Raw genomic sequence first — 19,552 nt, forward strand, 5'->3', positions numbered from 1 at the left:
TCATTTGCAGCTCTTAGGAACTCCAGTTACTATTTCTTCTTTTAAGTTTTAAATGTATTTTGCTTTGGCATACTATAAATTGTGGTTATTATGAGGTCAAGTGGAAATAATTAGTATTCCTGAAATTTTTCCTGTATGACTCTCCTGTGGGAGTGTGTATAACATTTTTTGGAAGCCTTTGACCTGTGGACTCCTTTTGTTGTATCCTCTTGTCTGTGTAGGGAGATACCAGTGAACACTCTGGTTAGGCCTCTAGTTATGAAAACACAATGAAAGTCTGTCATTCATTTGTTCTTGACTTTAGCTATGAATCAAAATCACTCTTAAGAATTTAAAAAGAAGTGGATGCTAGGACCCACCCTAAGCCTGTAGAATCTGAAAAGCCCCACCTGAGATCCGCTGCTGAAATTTGTTAATCTCGCCTATTGAAAATCACCAGGATGGATAAAAATATTATTTTAGGAAGTACTTTTCTCTTTGTAGAATTATTTGGGAGAGTGTCCACTTGAAAATACAGTGGGAAAACATTAGTACATCATTTCAGTTACAGTGTCTGGCAGAGTTAGGTCTTTTCTTTCTTTTTTTTTTTTTCCTGATATTTCATTTTGAAAATTTCCACACACCCAGAACAACTGAAAGGTCTACACAATGAACAACCTTACACCCATCCCTTAGATCCTACCAATCTTCAGCCTTCTGTCCTTTGGTACACCTTACCTGGCTCCCTTAGACACTTCACACGTATTATTAACTAGGTTGAGTTTAGTGTAGCTTTTGGTCTGTGAGGTCAAATTTAGGCATAATGAAATACATGTTTTACATTTTGATGGATGTTAATCTGTGTAACCTAAACCTCTCAATGTTACTCTCACTTAGAAAGTTCTCTGGTATCCCTTCTCTGCCCATCCCTGCCCCCTCTGCTTGCAGGGAACCACAGGTCTGATTTTTCTCTACCATGGATTAGTTCTGCCTGTTCTAGACCTTCATGTAAATAAACTCATGTAGTCATGTGCGCTCGTATGTACTTCTTTCACTCTGTAATGTTTTAGTAGTTCATTCTGTGTATTTTTAAAGATTTTATACCTCTTTGTCCAAGCTCTCCAGAATTTGTTAATGCATTATTATTTCCCAAAATGTTTTTCAGTGAAACATGAGTTCTAGAAGATACTCTTGAGAAAAACTGATTACATGAAAAAATTCAAAGTGTGTTTTTTTTTTGTTTGTTTGTTTGTTTGCTTTTTAGGGCCACATCTCCAGCTTGTGGAAGTTCCCAGGCTAGGGGTCCAATCGGAGCTGCAGCTGCTGGCCTACGCCACAGCCCCAGTAACACCAGATCCAAGCTGCGTCTGTGACCTACACCACAGCTCAGAGCAACACCAGATCCTTAACCCACTGGCCAAGGCCAGGAATCGAACCCGCATCTTCATGGTTACCAGTCAGATTCGTTTCTACTGCGGCACAGTGGGAACTCTCAGAGCTTTTTATTCATTACATTTGATGAATATTTTTTGTTCTCTGTTTTTTTAAAAAACACGTGGTTAGAAAGCAAAGAGTAATTTTTCTTCTTTCTGTAGGTCCCAATTGAATAGTTTTGGGGTTTGTTTTTTTGACATTTATTACAAATTTCTTTTTTTGCTTTTTAGGGCCACACCCTCAGCATATGGATGTTCCCAGGCTAGGGGTCAAATTGGAGCTACAGCTGCTGGCCTAAGGGGTCTGCGCCGCAGCCAGAGAAACATGAGCTCCGAGCACAGGCCTCCAGGTAGAGGACTAAGAGCAACGGTGTGCAGGTGACAGGTAGCAGCACAAGTTGGGTAGACCAGCCCTCAGGAAGATGGACTGCTTGAGTACCCAGCTGCATCTAAATCCAAGGGGTGTGCCTGATGCAGGGGACATACTCCCAGGGGACATGTTTATGTACTAAAGCTTAATTTTCTTTTTTTTTTTTTTTTTTTTTTTTTTTTTTTGCTTTTTAGGGCCACACTTGTGGCATATGGAAGTTCCCAGCCTAAGGGTCGAATTGGAGCTATTGCTGCTGGCTTAAACCACAACCACAGCCAACCATATCTGAGCCCTGTCTGCAACCTGTACCACAGCTCACGGCAACACTGGATCCTTAACCCACTGAGTGAAGCCAGGGATCGAACTCACATTCTCATGGATACTAGTCAGGCGCATTACTGCTGAGCCATAACGGGAATGTCCTATACACTAAAGTTTAATAGCCAATGCATAAAGGGGTGTGAGGGTTAGGAAGGATAGTTAGGTCTCTGTCCTCCTAGTAATGGGCACCTAAAGAATTGAATCCTGATTCCATAGCCTAAGGGTCTTCAGACTCTTGATCATCAGGGTCACCTGGGGGGCTTGGTCAGATTACCCATGGCTCTCCCCACCCTTAGAGTTTCTAATTTCTTAGAGTTGGGGTGGGGCCTCGGAATTTGCATTTCTAACACGTTTCCAAGTCCTGCTGAGGATACTTGCTTTTCAGACTGTTGTCTGTATAGCCACAGGCTATTCCATTGGGAGTTGCAGAGACAGAAAGAGGAAGAGCTTCCTTACGTGCTTCTTAGAAGACAGAGCATTAAAAAAAAAAAAAAAGCAAATGACCACTAGGTTTCCCTCATAAATTTATTCTGTCCTTCATAATTAATTCGTACTGCTTTGAATCTCGAGTCCCTTATAGAAAGCTTAACCCACTCCTGGGAGCCTTCCTAGTGTCTGCTTGGAAGCTGTGATGTCAGCCTCTGCTGGAGTCTGTTCCCTACAGGCTTGGTGCTATTGTTTTTGTTTGTTGAAGATCCAACTTCTGGCCTTTAGCATTGGAAGGAAACAGATGTGAGACTCTAGGCTCCCGTTGATTGATTACACTTAGCAGTATTATCAGAATGAACAGAAGTAAAAAATCCTTTGCAAGGTGGGCTTCATGGCTGTTGTGTGAGAGTATGGGCCTTGTCCACCTTAGGGGTTAGAACATAGCAGAGGCAATAAGGCATGGAAACGTCTCTAAAGGCCTTCTGCCATCCTGGGAACAGCAGTGTGTTTGTTTAAATAACATTCTACTTGTATGAAATTGATCAAGGGAATGCTAATTTTCTCTTTTTTATTTGTTAGCTTTTCCCATGTTGTGGCCCGGAAGCATAGGGAAGCTCTAATGATAGTGGTGAGCTCTTGAAGACATTAGGAGCATCTCAGCTCTACCTGTCTTTATTTCCAGCCTTACTCCTGCATGTGAGCATGAACTCCATGATGTGGGAGCCAGTCTTTGTTATTCTGGTCATCTAGAAAGTGCTAGAGACATTTGGATATAAAAATACCTTGACAGTTTTATAGTTCAGAATTCAGATTCTGGTCCTAGGAAGATGTTTGCATCAAATAGCTTTCAGAGGAGGCTGACCTGGGCTCAGGAGAGGATGGCTATGCCACGGTCAGAGAGAGGAAGCCCAGTTTGGTAGTAAATGGATCACACTTCTGTTTATTGATCAACTTTGTCAATGCTGACACATTTTTGCAGGTTTTATGAATAACTAAGGCAGATAAGTTCACTCTCCGTCAAATCCTCTGGAATTTATTTTATTTGCTCACTCGTCTCTTACCATCTTCTTTCATGTCCAGGTATAGCTAGACATTTTTAAGACAAAAATTACCATCTTCCTTGATAGAGGCATTTATAATTTTGCATGTATATATTTACATTTCTCTGCCACCATTCTTTCTAGTTTAGTCTCAATCATCCATGTTAATTATGACTTTTATCCAGATTAAGTAGCTTTTAATTCAGATAGAGGTTCTACACCAATTTTCTAATTCTCCAGCACCAGCTGGATGTCTGATAATTTGATCCAGTTCTGATACTTAAATACTGGAGTTCATTCAGGCCACACAAGTTAAGGGCTTAGTCCCGCTGACTGCCGTTACTTCAGACACATCTTTATCCATTTAGGTTTCTGTGTCTGGCTATTGTAAATAGTGCTGCAGTGAATATGGGGATGCAGATATCTTTTTGAGATAGCGATTTCATTTTCTTCAGGTATTTTTCCAGGAGTGGGGTTGCTGGTATTTCTGTTTTTAATTTTTTTTTTTTTGGTCTCTCTGTCATTTCTAGGGCCGTACCTGTGGCATATGGAGGTTCCCAGCCTAGGGGTCCAACAGAAGCTGTAGCTGCCAGCCTACACCACAGCCACAGCAATGTGGGATCTGAGCTGCATCTGCAACCAACACCGTAGCTCATGGCAACGCTGGATCTCTAACCCACTGAGCGAGGCCAGGGATCAAACCCACAACCTCATGATTCCTAATAAGATTCGTTAACCACTGATCCTCAATGGGAACTCCTATTTTTAATTTTTTTGAGGAGCCTCTGCTGTTTTCCACGGTGGCTATACAGCAATTTACATTCCCACCAACTATCCACAACGGTTCCATTTCTGAGAGAAGTTTTTTCCCCTTTCAAAAGGCTGTGCACTCTTTAAAGTATCAGAAGACCTTTTCTTTTCTGGGGATTCATTTCCTTTTTTCTTTAGATTATATAGATTTTTATTATTCTTTTAAAACCAATCAAAATAGGAGTACCACTAGATATAATAGACTTCATAGTTAATTTAATAATTCTTTGCAGAGCTAAGGAACTATACATATGCAGTGAAGGATACTTAATATCAAGTGTCTGTGGGCTGTATAGGAATTTCTCTTGAATGTGTCTGAATTAGTTTTAATTATCCCAAGTTCCACCACTGTCTTAGTCACCCCCAAAGAAATCTGGTCAGCATTTTGGTATTTGGTCTTGCAGTTGGCTGTGAGATGGTGAGGCATATAGACCCTGTGGTTAGCAGAGGGGTAATTCTTCTTACCAGCCCAAGGCTCTGGGCAAGATATATGCTCTGAGCGCTTTCTGGGTGGTAAGAAATGCATTTCAGCAAAGCTTAGATGCCTCAGTAGTAAGATGTGCTATTATATAATCACCAGGAGAAAATTGGCATCTCAATTTGACATGCTGAAATTTGCAAAAGATGTATCTTTGGATTGATGGAACACCTACTTCATAGGGTTATTGGATTGATTAATAATTTGATGATGATTTATGACACATGTAGAACTGTGCCTGGCTCCCAGTCTGCTGTTTCAGGGTTTGTGTATCAATGTCCTGTCCCCATGAGTCCCCTGTGCTGAGTACAGTGCCTGGCACATAGGAGGTGCCGGTACCTAGGATGATGTCCTGTTCCTATGTTAAATCAGCTTGTGAAAGGACATCTCTGACCAAGACTGGAACTCCCCCTTTTTTTTTTTTTTTTTTTTGGGCCATCCCAAGGCATATGGAGTTCCCAGGCCAGGGGTCAGATCCCAAGCCAGATCATTTAATCCACTGTTCCAGGCTGGAGATCAAGTCTGTGCCCTGGTGCTTGCAGAGTTGCTGCTGATCCTATTGTGTCACAGCAGGAACTCCTGGAACTCCTGTTTTTGATTAGAGGCATTACAGTAGGAATGAATTCAAATCTCTTATATCACATTTTTATTTTTAAATTCAGTGTTAGGCCTTTTTAAAAACATTTTTCTCTTATTAAAAGATATTGCATGCCTAGGTTACCACATTCAAAAGCTAGCAGAGTTTTCAGTAAAGAGTCAGTTCCTTCCCAATCCTATTCTCCAAATACCTGTTTTTTCCCTTCTCAGGGTATTATTACTAGTTTTAGTATCTTTCCAGAGTTAATATATGGGCATAAAAGTACATGTATGAAACGTAAACACTTTAAATAGGAATGAAAACCTTCTATAGAGGATGTGAGGTACACCAGAATTTAGGAGAGAGGTACAAATAAAGTTTAACAGCACAGCATTTGAAGTCTAACCTTCAGTCTCTGATTTGACTTTATTTTATCCTTCTGTGAAATCAGTGAATTGACTCAACCTGGGTCCAACTCCACAGTCTCGAGGAGACCCTAGTGAGTGGGTGGAAGCACAGCCCACACGGCAACCACCTTGTGGACTGTGAATGGGCTGCTTGGGCCATGGGTCATTGTGGGCTGTCCTGTGGAATTGGAGCCTCTTCCTTGCACCCCTGTCAGCCCTTCCAGATCGTTCTTCACAATGTAGTCTCAGGAACTTCTCTGAAATGCATTCTCCCCCAGGGAGACTGAGTGAATTGTGTAGCATGTGTATATCAGTCATTCATTTGCACATCCATTCACGGACTCATCTGGCTGGCGGTGAGGGTAGTTGTAAGCACTGGAATGTGGTAGCCAGGCATGGCTCCTTCTTTCCTAGAGCTTACATTACAACTGGGACAACCAATAAAAAAACAAACAAACATTGACAGTGGGAGGAACATAGGTATGAAGAAAACAACAGTGTTGTTAAGAAGCTGCCAGAGTGTCCCTGAGTTGAGGAGCCAGGGCCGCCCACTCACACCCCTCTTCCTGCCTGTAGCAACTCTGTGTCTACCCTGACCCTTGAGGACAGGCTCTGTTATTTTCATCCTGGTACTCCCAGCACCTGGCAAAGTACTGCGTACAGGAGGGATCTTGTCAAGATCTGTATCATGAGTTAGTGAGTTGTCTCTTGACTTGTTGTGGCTTCAGGATGATTAGGGCCTTACCTGTACCCTACTGGAGGATGGGACACTGAAGATGAGTGCCCTTTTGTGTGTCACTCAGGTGGATACTGTGAGCTCTTTTACTCTATTCATGTCTTCAGAGTAGTCGTTCTTAATTATGATTCTCCATCTTTTAAAATCCCACTATTGGGAATTCCTCTTGTGGCTCAGCGGTAACGAACCCAACTAGTATCCATGAGGATGCGGGTTCAATCTCTGGCCCCACCAAGTGGGTTAAGGATCTGGTGTGCCAGCTGCAATGTAGGTTTACAGATTTGGCACAGATGTGGTTCACATCTGGCATTGCTGTGGTGTAGGCCGGCAGCTGCAGTTCCAATTTGACCCCTAGCCTGGGAACTTCCATTTGCCACAGGTGCAGCCATAAAAAACAGACAAATAAACCCACAGTTGAACTTTGTTGAACAGTAGAATGCATGTCTCCCTGATAGTGGCCCTTGGCTGTTAACGGGAGCTGTGGCCCCACCCCGCCTCCTGGAGCTGCTGCGGGAGCGGGTGCCCTCCTCCCTCTAAGCTGCTGCTGCCTCTAGGAGTCTTTCTGCTTTGGCAGTTCTCTTTCTGTAGTCTTTGAGAGAGTGCTTTGAGTGGAAATCACATTGGATGGTTTGTACAAACCTCCTCACTGTAACTGGACAAGAATGTGTTAAAGTCCTGAGGTCATCCAGTCCTGTTTCCATCCCAGGGACCAGGTGGCAGAATACTTGGAATCTGCTCGTCCCCCTCAAGGTATTGCCCTGGGACCTTACGAAGGTCAGTTCTTCTGCTTCTCCCTGTCCCCAGCTTTCCATAATCTTTGGTGTGTTTGGGTGGTTTATGTTCTGTTTGTTTTCTCTGTAAACTTTGAGCCCTGCATTGATGAAGAGGGGAGCTGACAAGTACTGGAGCTGTTCTGCATGTTGTCTTGGAGCTGGTTGTGGTAATTAACTCTTCTTGGTTGTTTTCGTATCCTCCAGTGACTTCCTCCTGCCTTTGCTGTTGTCGGTGTTCTCATTTATGCTCCTGAGAATAAAACTTGCGGTGTGCTTAGTGATGCTTCTTGTGTGCTTCCTGGTGACCTGTCGGAGGTTTTCACCCTGGATGAGAGATTATATGGCCAGTGTTTAAATGAGCATTTTGCATTCTATTTGTATTTGTAAAATTTATAGCAAGGTGTACATCGGGGTTTGAAAACTTTATCTAAAGGACCGGGTAGTAAATATTTTAAGCTTTGGGGACTGTAACTCTGGTAATTATGGAACTCTGCAGTTACACCAAAGCAGCCACAGATGAAACAGATGAAGCAGGGATTTGGCTGTGTGCCAGTGAGCTTTTTTTGTTTCTTTTTTTGTTTTTTGGCCTCATCCACAGCATGTGGAAATTCCTTGGCCAGAGATCAAACTTGTGCCATGGCAGAAACCAGGATTGCCATAGCAATCAGTAGTGCTGGATGCTTAACCCATTGCACCATAGGAAACTCCCTCCAGTAAAACTTTTTTTTTAAATAAGTTTTGTATTTTTTTTGTTTTGTTGTTTTTTTAGGGCCCCGTCCACGGCATATGGAAGTTCCCAGGTTAGGGGTCAAATTGGAGCTGTAGCTGCCAGCCTACATCACACCCACAGCAACACCAGATCTGAGCCAATCTGTTACCTTCACCACAGTTCACAGCAATGCCAGATCATTAACCGACTGAGTGAGGCCAGGGATGGAACCCGTATTCTCATGCATACATGTTGGGTTCATTACTGCTGAGCCACGATGGGAACTCCAGTTATCAGTAAAACTTTTTAATGGACACTAAAATGTGAAGTTCATATAATGTTTGCATCACAAAATATTCTTTTTATTATTTTTCAGTCATTTAAAGATGTAAATTCTTTTCTTAGCTTTTGGGCCATATGCAAACCAGCCTTGGGCTGGACTTTGCCTCTGGTCTTGTAGGTTGACCCTGTGGGTGAGGAGGGCCCAGCTATTAGAGCCAGCACTACATTCTAGTCTGGGCTCTATAGCCAGGCTACTTGTAAGGTGCAGTTTCTGCATCTGTGAACTGGAGACAAAAGCCTGTCTCCTTAAAAGGTTGTGTGTAAGGATTAGAAAGGATAATGCCTGTTGCTTGGTCAGATGCTTTGTATAGTATAAGTTAACTATTTTCACTTTCCACTAGCTGCTTCCTTCCCCCCCTCCCCACCTTTTTGGCATTTGATCTGTCTTGGTGAATATTCAATGTATACTTTAAAAAAGAATGGGAGTTCCCGTCGTGGTGCAGTGGTTAATGAATCCGACTAGGAACCATGAGGTTTCGGGTTCCATCCCTGGCCTTGCTCAGTGGGTTAAGGATCCGGCGTTACCGTGAGCTGTGGTATAGGTCTCAGATGCGGCTCGGATCCCACGTTGCTGTGTCTGTGGTGTAGGCCGGCAGCTACAGCTCTGATTGGACCCCTAATCTGGGAACCTCCATATGCCGAGGGTGTGGCCCTAGAAACAAACAAACAAACAACAACAACAAAAAAAGATAAAAAGAATGTATGTTCTGCTGTTGTTGGTTGGCTTTTTGTAGAAAATGTTGATTGTATCCATTTGGTTGATGGTAGTGATATTTAGTTCTTTGTCATTGCTAGTTTTCTCCTGGCTTGTTTTGTTACTGAGATATCTAATATAATGCGGGTTTGTCCGTTTCTCCTTTCAGTTCTCATTTTGTGTGTTTTAAGGCTTTATACACCTTGTTATAAATTTTACAAAAAAAAAAATAGAATGCAAAATGCTCATTTAAACACTTGCTATATACATGTACAGTTGTTATGTTTACTTTGATGAATTTATGTCTTTATTGTTATGTCATATTCCTCTTTATCCCTGGTGATTTTTTTTGTTTTTGCTCTGGAGTCTGTTTTGGTGATAGTAAAATAGTCATTTATTTCAGCTTTCTTTTGATTAGTGTTTCTTCATATATATTTTTTCCATCCATTTGCTTTTATTTATTTATTTATTTATTTATTTATTTGGTCTTTTTGCCATTATCTGGGCTGCTCCCGCGGCATATGGATGTTCCCAGGCTAGGGGTCTAATCGGAGCTGTAGCTGCCAGCCTACGCCACAGCCACAGCAACGCGGGATCCGAGCCGCGTCTGCGACCTACACCACAGCTCACGGCAACGCCGGATCCTTAACCCACTGAGCAAGGCCAGGGATGGAACCCGCAACCTCATGGTTCCTAGTCGGATTCGTTAACCACTGCGCCACGACGGGAACTCCCCATCCATTTACTTTTAATTTCTCTATATTGTTTTGTATTAAGTGGGTTTCCTAGAGATCACATGTAGGTGAGTCATTTTTTAAAAAAAATCCATTCTGTCTTTTGTGTTTAGATCATTTATATTTAGTATACTGAATGATTTATTTATTTATTTATTTATTTATTTTTTGGTCTTTTTGCCTTTTCTAGGGCTGCTTCCCATGGCATATGGAGGTTCCCAGGCTAGGGGTCTAATCAGAGCTGTAGCCGCCAGCCTACGCCAGAGCCACAGCAATGCAGGGTCTGAGCCTCATCTGCAACCTACACCACAGCTCATGGCAATGCTGGATCCTTAACCCACTGAGCAAGGCCAGGGATCGAAGCACAACCTCATGGTTCCTAGTCGGATTCATTGCCGCTGTGCCAAGATGGGAACTCCAAGGCAATCATTTTATTATTTGTTTTTTGCTTATTCTTTGTTTTTTCTGTTTCCTTTACCTGTCTTTTTTTGGGTATTTGAACTTTTTTTAGTATTCCATTTAAATTTATTGTGATTTTTTTTTCTTTTTTTTTGTCTTTTTTTTTTTTTGCCATTTCTTGGGCCGCTCCCGCGGCATATGGAGGTTCCCAGGCTAGGGGTCTAATCGGAGCTGTAGCTGCCGGCCTATGCCAGAGCCACAGCAACACGGGATCCGAGCCACGTCTGCAACCTACACCACAGCTCATGGCAACGCCGGATGGTTAACCCACTGAGCAAGGCCAGGGATCGAACCCGCAACCTCATGGTTCCTAGTTGGATTCGTTAACCACTGCGCACGACGGGAACTCCTTTATTGTGATTTTTTAGTATATCTCTTTATAGTTTTTTTGGGGGGGGTCTTTGTGGATCACACCTGAGGCATATGGAGGTTCCCAGGCCAGGGGTCAAATTGGAGCTGCAGCTGCCAGCCTACACCACAGCCACAGCAATGCAGGATCCCAGCCGTGTCTGCTACCTACACCACAGCTCATGGCCACACTAGATTCTTAACCCACTGAGCCAGGCCAGGGATTGAACTTGTGTCCTCATGGATTTGGGTTTCTTACACTAAGTCACAATGGGAACTCCTCTCTCTATAGATTTTTTAGTGGTTACTGTAGGGATTACAAAATACATACTTAAACTTTTCAGTTTATTTGGAATAACTATTTTTCCATGGTAATTGGGATGTAAAAACCTTACCTCTTCCTCTTTGAGTTTTATTATATATTATATCAATATGCTTTGAAAAGACAGTGTGGACATTTTTGCTTTCAATCATCAAGCAAACTTAAAGGAGCCAAGAGGAGAAATAAAACTTATTACACTTACTCAGATATATGCCATTGCTGTCATTCATTCTTCATTCTGGTTGTTTCACATTTCCTTCTGGTATTGTTTCCCTTGTTCTTAAGATCTGCCTTTAGTAATTCTATTAGAATAGATTTGCTGGCTACAAATTTTCTTAGTTTTTCTTATAATCATTTGAGAATGATGGATATTTTTGCTAGATATAGAATTCTAGGTGATAGTTGTTTTGTTTCAACACTTTAAAAATGTAAAACCTTACTTTCAGGCCTTATACCACAGTTGGCCTTTTGATGCCATGGCATCAGTTTAAACTTTGGTGATGACTGTGACTTTCAGGGAGTAGGAGAATTACTCCCTAGGAAGTGAGTTGGCATTGACCAGAAGGAAGAGGAAAATGTGGTGTGTTGATTGTCAAAAACATGAACTTTACCAGTCTCCTTCCTTTTGGTCAATACAGGTGAGACTGAGTGACCTGTGTGGCATTGGCATGGGGGTGTGTGTGTCCCCAGGATGCATTCATGTTGGTTGCTCACTGCTTGTGGCAATAGTGACAGAATTCCATTTGCTACACTGTAACTTAAATAGATGTTCTTTGAGGAGTCTGTTATGTCTTGCAAATAAACTTGCTATATCCCCTATAAGGGGAGATAGAAGTGTCACTGAATGTCTTCAGAGCCCAGCATGTGTATTCTGAGAAGCAGAATGAGTGCCTTTGTCAATATCAGTAACGTCTGGAACTCCAAAGGGGTAAGGAGTGTCCTTATCCTTACAAGGATAAAGCAAGTAAGGTCTTGTGTTGTGGCCTTAGTACTATGTAAAGACATATCACCTTGATTTATATTTTGGGTATTTGTGAGGCAAGAGCTTCCTAGGGTCTTTGAGCCCAGAAAGAGCACCTCTAAGTCTGTGGCACAGGGGTTTGTAAAAAGGTGCACATAGGGCCATTTATTGGCCAGAACTTCCAGTGCTGAGATGGCTGCCTAGAGTTTGGCCAGCTGACCTGCGGGGCTTCCCCAGTAGCAGTGGTTTCTGCAAGAGGGGTAACTTCCAGCACCGTGGCGTCTGTCATGAAACTGAGGACGGGGAGACTACCCCTTCCTGCAGGTGCGTTCTACCAGGGGCCCAGGTTTGTAGAGTGCTGCTTCCACGACCCGAAGCACAGTGGGAGCTGGATGTCGAGGACCATAGCCTCAGGGTCTCTGGGAACCTCTGTTCTCAGGAGAGCTCAGCATGTGGCCAGCAGTTTCCACAGTAATGAAGTATAGTGCAGGGCTGAGAAGGGCAGTTTTATGCATCTAAAGCCTCAGGGCAGCAAGTAGTCGTCATATGTGGTTCAGTGTCATCAAGTGTCACCAAGTGTCATCATGTGTAGATTCCAAGAACGGTGAAGGAATCTCTGAAGGTGCAAAAGGGGGACTGTGTTAGTTTCCTAAGGCTGCTGTGCCAAAGTTCCACCGACTGGGTGGCTTAAACCACAGAAATGTACATGTATTGTCTCACAACTCTGGAGGCTTATGGGTCCAAAATCAAGGTGACAGCAGGGTGGTCACCTGAGGGCTACAAGAGAAGGTTCTGTTTCCAGGCCCTTCTCCTTGGCTTATAGATGGTCATATTCTCCCTGTGTCTTCATATTGTGTTTCCTCTGTGCATGTCTGTCTAGGACTCCACTTGTGTGGTGTTAGGGCCCACCCTAATGACCTCATCTTGATTTGATTATCAGCAGAGACCCTACTGATAAATAAGGGCACATTCACAGGTACCAGAGGCTAGAACTTGAACATCTTTTGGGGTGGGGAAACAGTTCAACCCAGGAAAGGTCCCATATTTGTCAAGCCAATTTGTAATTGCTAAGCAGTTTAGTTTTAACTTATTACTCATGCACGAGTGTCCATGCCCACTATGGGATATTTTAGGGCAGTGGGTACTATGACCATGGTAGGGCAATAATTCTCATGTTAAGGTGAGGCATACCTATTCGTCCTTTAGATTGTATATAGTGATTGACTTAATATTATAGGGGATGCCTTTTTTAAATTTAGTAGGCTTTCCAGGTGTAAATGTAATTTGAGCCCCAGTATTGATTTCAGTCCATGAAGGTTTGTTTATTACATTTTAGCAGACATTTAAGTGAATTCAAAATCTGTGTCATAGAGGCACTAAACCCCTTAATCTTCTTGCTGTATAAGTTCTTTCAGTAAACTTTGGAGTTCTATTTGGGTTAAATTGTGGACCTTTGTTTCAAATTTAATTTTTTTTTCTCCAAAGAGCTTCAGTATTGTCAGGGTTTGGGGCCTCCCCATGGCAAAGATTACATTATAGGGTTTAAGGATCCTGGGCTTACATTGGGCTTGAATTAACCCCTTTGTTGTGCGCATTGGCTGTCTTGGGTGTTTCCCCCATAACCTTGGGAATCAGGACCTTTGTTGTGACAGAGGCTTGGGCAACAGAGTGGGAGGGTGCCGGGCCTCCAGCCCAGCATGGATGCCTGGAAACCATCCTCTGCTGCCGCCTCCCTCCCCACCCCCCTCCCCAGTGCACACTCTTTCTTTCTCTCTCCCTCCCACCCCTGCCTCCAAATCTCCTTTGTAGTTTAGAATTTCTAGCTGATTAAAGTCTGGGCTTTCTAATCCTGTCACTCATAGTGAGGATCTTCTGGGTGTTCACGGGAGCGGGGGATTTGGGGTCCTGGTGGCCCACCTCTTCCTCCAAGAAATGTCAGTCTGTTTCCCTGGGGTTGGGATCCACAGCCAGTCAGGTTGTTTTGTCTTTGCCCTGATGAGGATCAAATGGGGTGTCATGGAGCTGGAACCAAGTCCCTCACACAGATGCTGGTATTCCCCTGTCACAAAGCTGGCTGAAGGTGAGCTTCTGAGCTCTACTGAGGATGGAACTGAAACTGAGAGGAGATAAATGACATTATGCTTTATTGCTTTTAAAAAGGTTGGATTCCAAGAATCAGTTTTCCAGTCCTGGACACTTTTCTCACCCTTGTGAAAAAAATGAAAATGAGCAAATCTCTCTTCTTAATCATAAAACTCAGTAATGGTTATTTCATTATTCAAGTTTTAGTGAAAAGATAAGTAATTTATGAAAAACACAAGTGCCAAAGTTATTTGGCCTTTCTCTCACTTGTCTTATCTTTTTAAAAAGCTTCTTTTACTACTTTTTTTTTTTTGCTTTTGCTTTTTAGGCCTGACTCTGCCGCATGTGGAAGTTCCCAGGCTGAGGGCTGAATTGGAGCTGCAGCTGCTGGCCTACAACCACAGCCACAGAAGCACCAGATCTAAGCCGAATCTGTGACCTACACTGCAGCTTGCAACAATGCCAAATCCTTAAACCCACTGAGCGAGGCCAGGGAACTAACCTATGTCCTCAAGTATACTAGTTGGAACTAACCTATGTCCTCAGGTATACTGAGCCACAATAGGAACTCCTGCTTCATTTACTTTTTTTTTTTGGCCCTGTCTCACTACTTTTATTTAACACAGTACTAGAAGTTCTAGCCAGAGCTGTTAGGCAAGAAAAAGAAATAAAAGCCTTTCAAACTGAAAGGGAAGAAGCAGAACCGTCTCCACCCCCAGATGACATCATAAATACCAATTTTAAATTACACTTTTTTAATGTATTTTTTTAATTAATGAATTTTATTATATTTATAGGTATACAACAGTCATCACAACCAAATTTTACAGCATTTTCATTTACTTCTACATGGCCTTAATTTGTTACAGCAAGGGTGGCTATGGTATCTAAAATGGCCATTGTTGTTTGGTCAGTTGCATTTATATTGTCTTAAAGGTTTTACCTTCTATGCCAGTGGGCTGTAATCTTTGGTGAATGTTAGAAATACCTGGAAACTTAAAAATGCTGGTGCCCAGGCCATACTCTAGGCCAACTAAAGCAGAATTACAGGTGCTAGAACTCAGGCTTGGTATTAAAAATGTGTGTGTGTGTACATGGTTTTACATGTGTAATGCATAAAAATGTACACATTAAAAAAAATCTGTAATGCCTAGGAGCTTGTTGGATATTTCTGTAAGAGAGATACTCTTTCTGTGTTTTTGTTTTGTTTTGTTTTGTTTTGTTTTTTGTCATTTTAGGGCCATACTTGTGGCATATGGAAGTTCTCAGGCTAGGGGTTGAATCAGCCACAGCCACAGCAACTCAGGGTCCGAGCCACATCTATGAGCTACACCACAGCTCACGACAACGACAGATCCTTAACCCACTGAGCGAGGCCAGGGATTGAACCCACATTCTTAGAGATACTAGTGGGGTTCATTACCACTGAGCCAAGACAAGAACGCCAAGAGAGATACTCTTAACTGTAGCCGTGGCAAGAGGTTGACAGGGCCTTTTCTTGGGCCTTAGGTGCAGAGGGTTGAGTTAATTGTATTCTGTAGTTCCTGGCAAACCATTTGCAAATCCATATCTTTAAATGTTTTTCCTTTTAATGTGTTCGTTTTTATGCCATTATAAAACATACTAGTGTACAATATGCTCCATTGTAAATTTGTGAAAATAAAGTGTTCCTTAGCCTGAGCTTGTTTCTTTTTGCCAGTCTGCGCTGTATTATTATTATTATTTTTGACCACACCTGCAGCATGTGGAAATTCTCAGACCAGAAACTGAACCTCTGCCACAGCAGTGACAACACTGGATCACCAAGAGCTCCTGCACTGAATTTTAAGTTGTGTCTGGGGTGTATTAGACTGCTGCAGGTCTCTGTTTTCCATGTCCACTCGATCATGTGCCTGTGTGAGGGCATAGCCCCTGGTGTGGCCTGGAGGGCCTTCAGAGTAACTCAGCTGCACCAGATTGCTCTCCAGGCAGGTTGCAGCCTGTCCTCCCACTAGCTGTGTCTGAAGATTCATGCCTCCAGCCCCACGTTTCTACTGACACTTGGCATTATTTCATTGCAAGGGCTTACTTTCTGGCACGTGTTGTTCTGAGTGCTTGGGATACATCAGGGAGCAAAACCAGATGGAAGGGAAAAAGGGAGCTTATATTTTAGCTTTCATTGTATTAATTTATATTTTAGCTTTCATTGTATTAATTTATATTTTTCCAAATGTGAATTTGACTATCTTATTGGATATCTGATAATTTTCTCATAAAATGCAGAAGTTTCTTTTGTTCTTTTTTGTTTTTGGTATTATTATTATTTTGTTTTTTTAGGGCCACATCCACAGCATATGGAAGTTCCCAGGCTAGGGGCCAAATTGGATCTGTAGCTGCCAGTCTACACCATAATCACAGCAACATGGGATCCAAGCCATGTCTGCGATCTGCACCACAGCTGGATCCTTAATCCACTGAGCAAGGCCAGGGATTGAACCCACGTCCTCTTGGATACTAGTTGTGTTTGTTACTGCTGAGCCACAGTGGGAACTCCTGGGTATTTTTATTTGTGTTTATTTATAATTTTTTTCTTTTTTGAGCATGCTCATGGCATATGGCAATTCCAGGCAAGGGATTGAATCGAGCCTCATCTGCAGCCTAAGCCACAGTTGTGGCAACTCTGGATCCTCTTAACCCACTGCCCTGGGCTGGGAATCGAACCTCTGCCACCTCAGAGACAATGCTGGCTCCTTAAGCTGCTGCCCCACCATGGGAACTATGGTTTTAGATGGTTTTAGATAGTCCTTACTATTTGCGATATGATATACTCTCTTTCACAGATTTAAATGTGCAGTTGACCCTAACAGTGGGTTTGAACTGCGCAGGTCCACATATAAGTGGATTTTTTTTCAGTAGTAAATACTGTGGTACTGCATGATCCTCGGTTGTTTGGTTGCTGGATGTGGAAGAACTGTGGACGTGGAGGGCCAATATAAGTTATACATGTTTCAACTGCACGTGTTGTTCAAGGGTCAATTTTATGTTTCTAATTATGTCATTTAGAAAGTAGTTCATTTAGTAAGGGCCTTCTAGAATAGGACACATTTATACCTCAAGGTTAAGATTAGTTCTCTAACTTGCTTTGTAAGGAGTTTCATGACATTTGTTCTTGACTAAAACTTGTCAGTGGCCTAAAGTCATGGTTCTCACTTTTCTTCTGTGTCACTATGCTCCTGAATTATGTTTCATCAGTGGTAGTGGGCCTGTGCAGTGCTGGTTCTCAGTTGGTGGTGGAGTAGGGCAGCATGTAAATTTGAAATGATTTTTGAATCATACTCCCATTCCACTTCCTCCCTTCCCGTCGACACACAGCAGTTGGGAATCACTGGATAAAAGGAATTAATGTAAATATCAAAGACTAAGTTTCTTAGTTGTGAAATATAGTAAGAAATTGATGGAGTGTTTTGGAAGACATGCTTCAAAGAACAATTTGAGTGATCTATTTTTTTTTATTATTAAAAGGGTCACTGGGCCATTCATTACATCATAAATCACAGTATTAAATTACATTGATGGTTCATGTAATTTTTTTTTCTCCAGTCATCGATTGGTCAGCTAATGATCTATGTTGTAACTTAACCTCCACATTTCTGGGAAGGATATTTTCAAAGAGACCGCAGAGTGGACTGGCATTTTAAAAAGCAATTTGTACATTAAGTTTTTTTAAAATTTTCCAGATGATGGTGTTGATACTCAGATTGGAACAAAGAAAGAAGATCTGAATGACAAAGAGAAGAAAGATGAGGAAGAAACTCCTGCACTTGCATATAGGGCCAAATCAATCCTAGAGAGCTGGGTATGGGGCAAGCAACCAGGTATTATGATCTTCTGAACTTCTGGTACTTTGGAACGCTTGATCTGGTACTCATTTTCTAGCTACCACATATAGACTATTTTTTGGTCATGAAGTTTTAAAAAAATTGAACTTAAATAATTTTATGTTGTAGACTACATGTAACATACATTTTACCATTTCAGTCTGTTTTAACGTACAGTTCAGTGACATTAAATACATTCACACTGTTGTGCATTTACAACCATCATCCACTTCCACAGGTTCTTCGTCTTCCCAAACTAGTCTAGTTACCACCTATAAGTGCAGTCATACAATATTTGTCCTTTTGTTTTCTGGCTTATTACTTTACCTAGCATAATATCTACCAGATTCATCCATACTGTAGCATATGTCAGAATTTCCTTCCTCTTTAAGGCTGAATAATATTCCATTGTATGTATATATCACATTTTCTTCATTTATTCATCTGTGGATGGGCATTTAGGTTGCTTCTACTTTTTAGCTATTGAGAATAGGGCCACTAAGAACATAAGTGTACATGAGTTTGAGTCTCTGCCTCAATTCATGTATATATACCTAGGAATGGTATTGCTGGATCATGAGGTAATTCTGTGTTTAACTCTTTTTCCCCTCCAGTTTATTTATTTATTTATTTATTTGGCCGCTTTGAGGCATATGGAGTTCCCTGACAGGGGATCAGATCCAAACTGTAGTTGAAGCCTAAGCCACAGTTGTGGCAACGCCAGATCCATAACCCGCTGCACCAGGCCAAGGATTGAACCTGTGTCCCAGCACTACCAAGACACCACAGTGGGAAACTCCTTCCCTCCAGTTTTATTGAGATATAATTGACATATAGTACTGTATGGTATATAGCATAATGATTTGATTTACATATACACGTGAAACGATTATTATAAAAAATTTAGTGAGCCTCCATCAACTCATATAGATACAAAATTAAAGATATTCTAAGAAGTTTTTTCCTTGTTATGGTAAATCTTAGAATCTACTCTCTTAAGAACTTTCATATATAACATACTGCAACATTAATTATATTTATCATGTTGCTCATTACATCCCTAATCCTTATTTATCTTGTAATTGGAAGTTTCTACCTTTTGACCTCCTTCATCCAATTCCCTCACCCCCTACCCCCTGCCTCTGGTATCCACAAATCTGATCTCTTTTCCTGTGAGTTTGTTTTTTGAGGTAAAATTGACCTGCAACGCTGTGTTAGTACATTACACAACATGGTGATTTGCTATTTCTTACATTTCAAAATAATCATCACAATATATAGTCTAGTTATCATCAGTCACCATAGAAAGATGTTTATGTAATTATTGACTATAGTCTCTACACTGTACATTTCGTATCTATGACTCATTACTTTTGCAACTGGTTGTTTGTACCTCTTAATCTCCCTTAGCTATTTCTCCCTCAACCCCCACATCTAACTACCTGTTTTAGTTAGGTTTATTTTTTGTTTTTCAGATTCTATGTGTAAGTGAAATCATACTGTATTTGTCTTTCTCTATCTGACTTACTTCACTTAGCACAATATTCTCCAGCTCCATCCATGTTATTGCAAATGTCAAGCTTTTGTTCTTTTCTGTAGCTGATAATATTCTATTTGTATATGTGTGTGTGTATCTATATCTGTGTATCTATATCTATATCACATCTTCTTTATCCATTCATCTATTGATG

The 19,552-nt window shown here is 41.7% G+C and overlaps 1 protein-coding gene across 5 annotated transcripts in view; it reads left to right on the forward strand.

Annotated features, from left to right (window-relative positions):
* The window catches only part of HERC2 (HECT and RLD domain containing E3 ubiquitin protein ligase 2), a 211,708-nt gene that overhangs the window by 12,984 nt on the left and 179,172 nt on the right, over nt 1-19,552 (forward strand). For all 5 annotated transcript variants that reach the window (XM_021075343.2, XM_021075345.2, XM_021075344.2 and 2 more), the window contains one exon: nt 17,721-17,858. In XM_021075343.2, the coding sequence (XP_020931002.1) occupies nt 17,721-17,858 (138 nt within the window). The remainder of the gene's footprint in view (nt 1-17,720; nt 17,859-19,552) is intronic.

This window comes from Sus scrofa, chromosome 15 (genome assembly GCF_054392235.1).
Source record: "Sus scrofa isolate SSC_HxYL_T2T_F1_AM1 chromosome 15, Sscrofa_HxYL_maternal_Yorkshire_Landrace_v2.0, whole genome shotgun sequence".
Classification (NCBI taxonomy): domain Eukaryota; kingdom Metazoa; phylum Chordata; class Mammalia; order Artiodactyla; family Suidae; genus Sus; species Sus scrofa.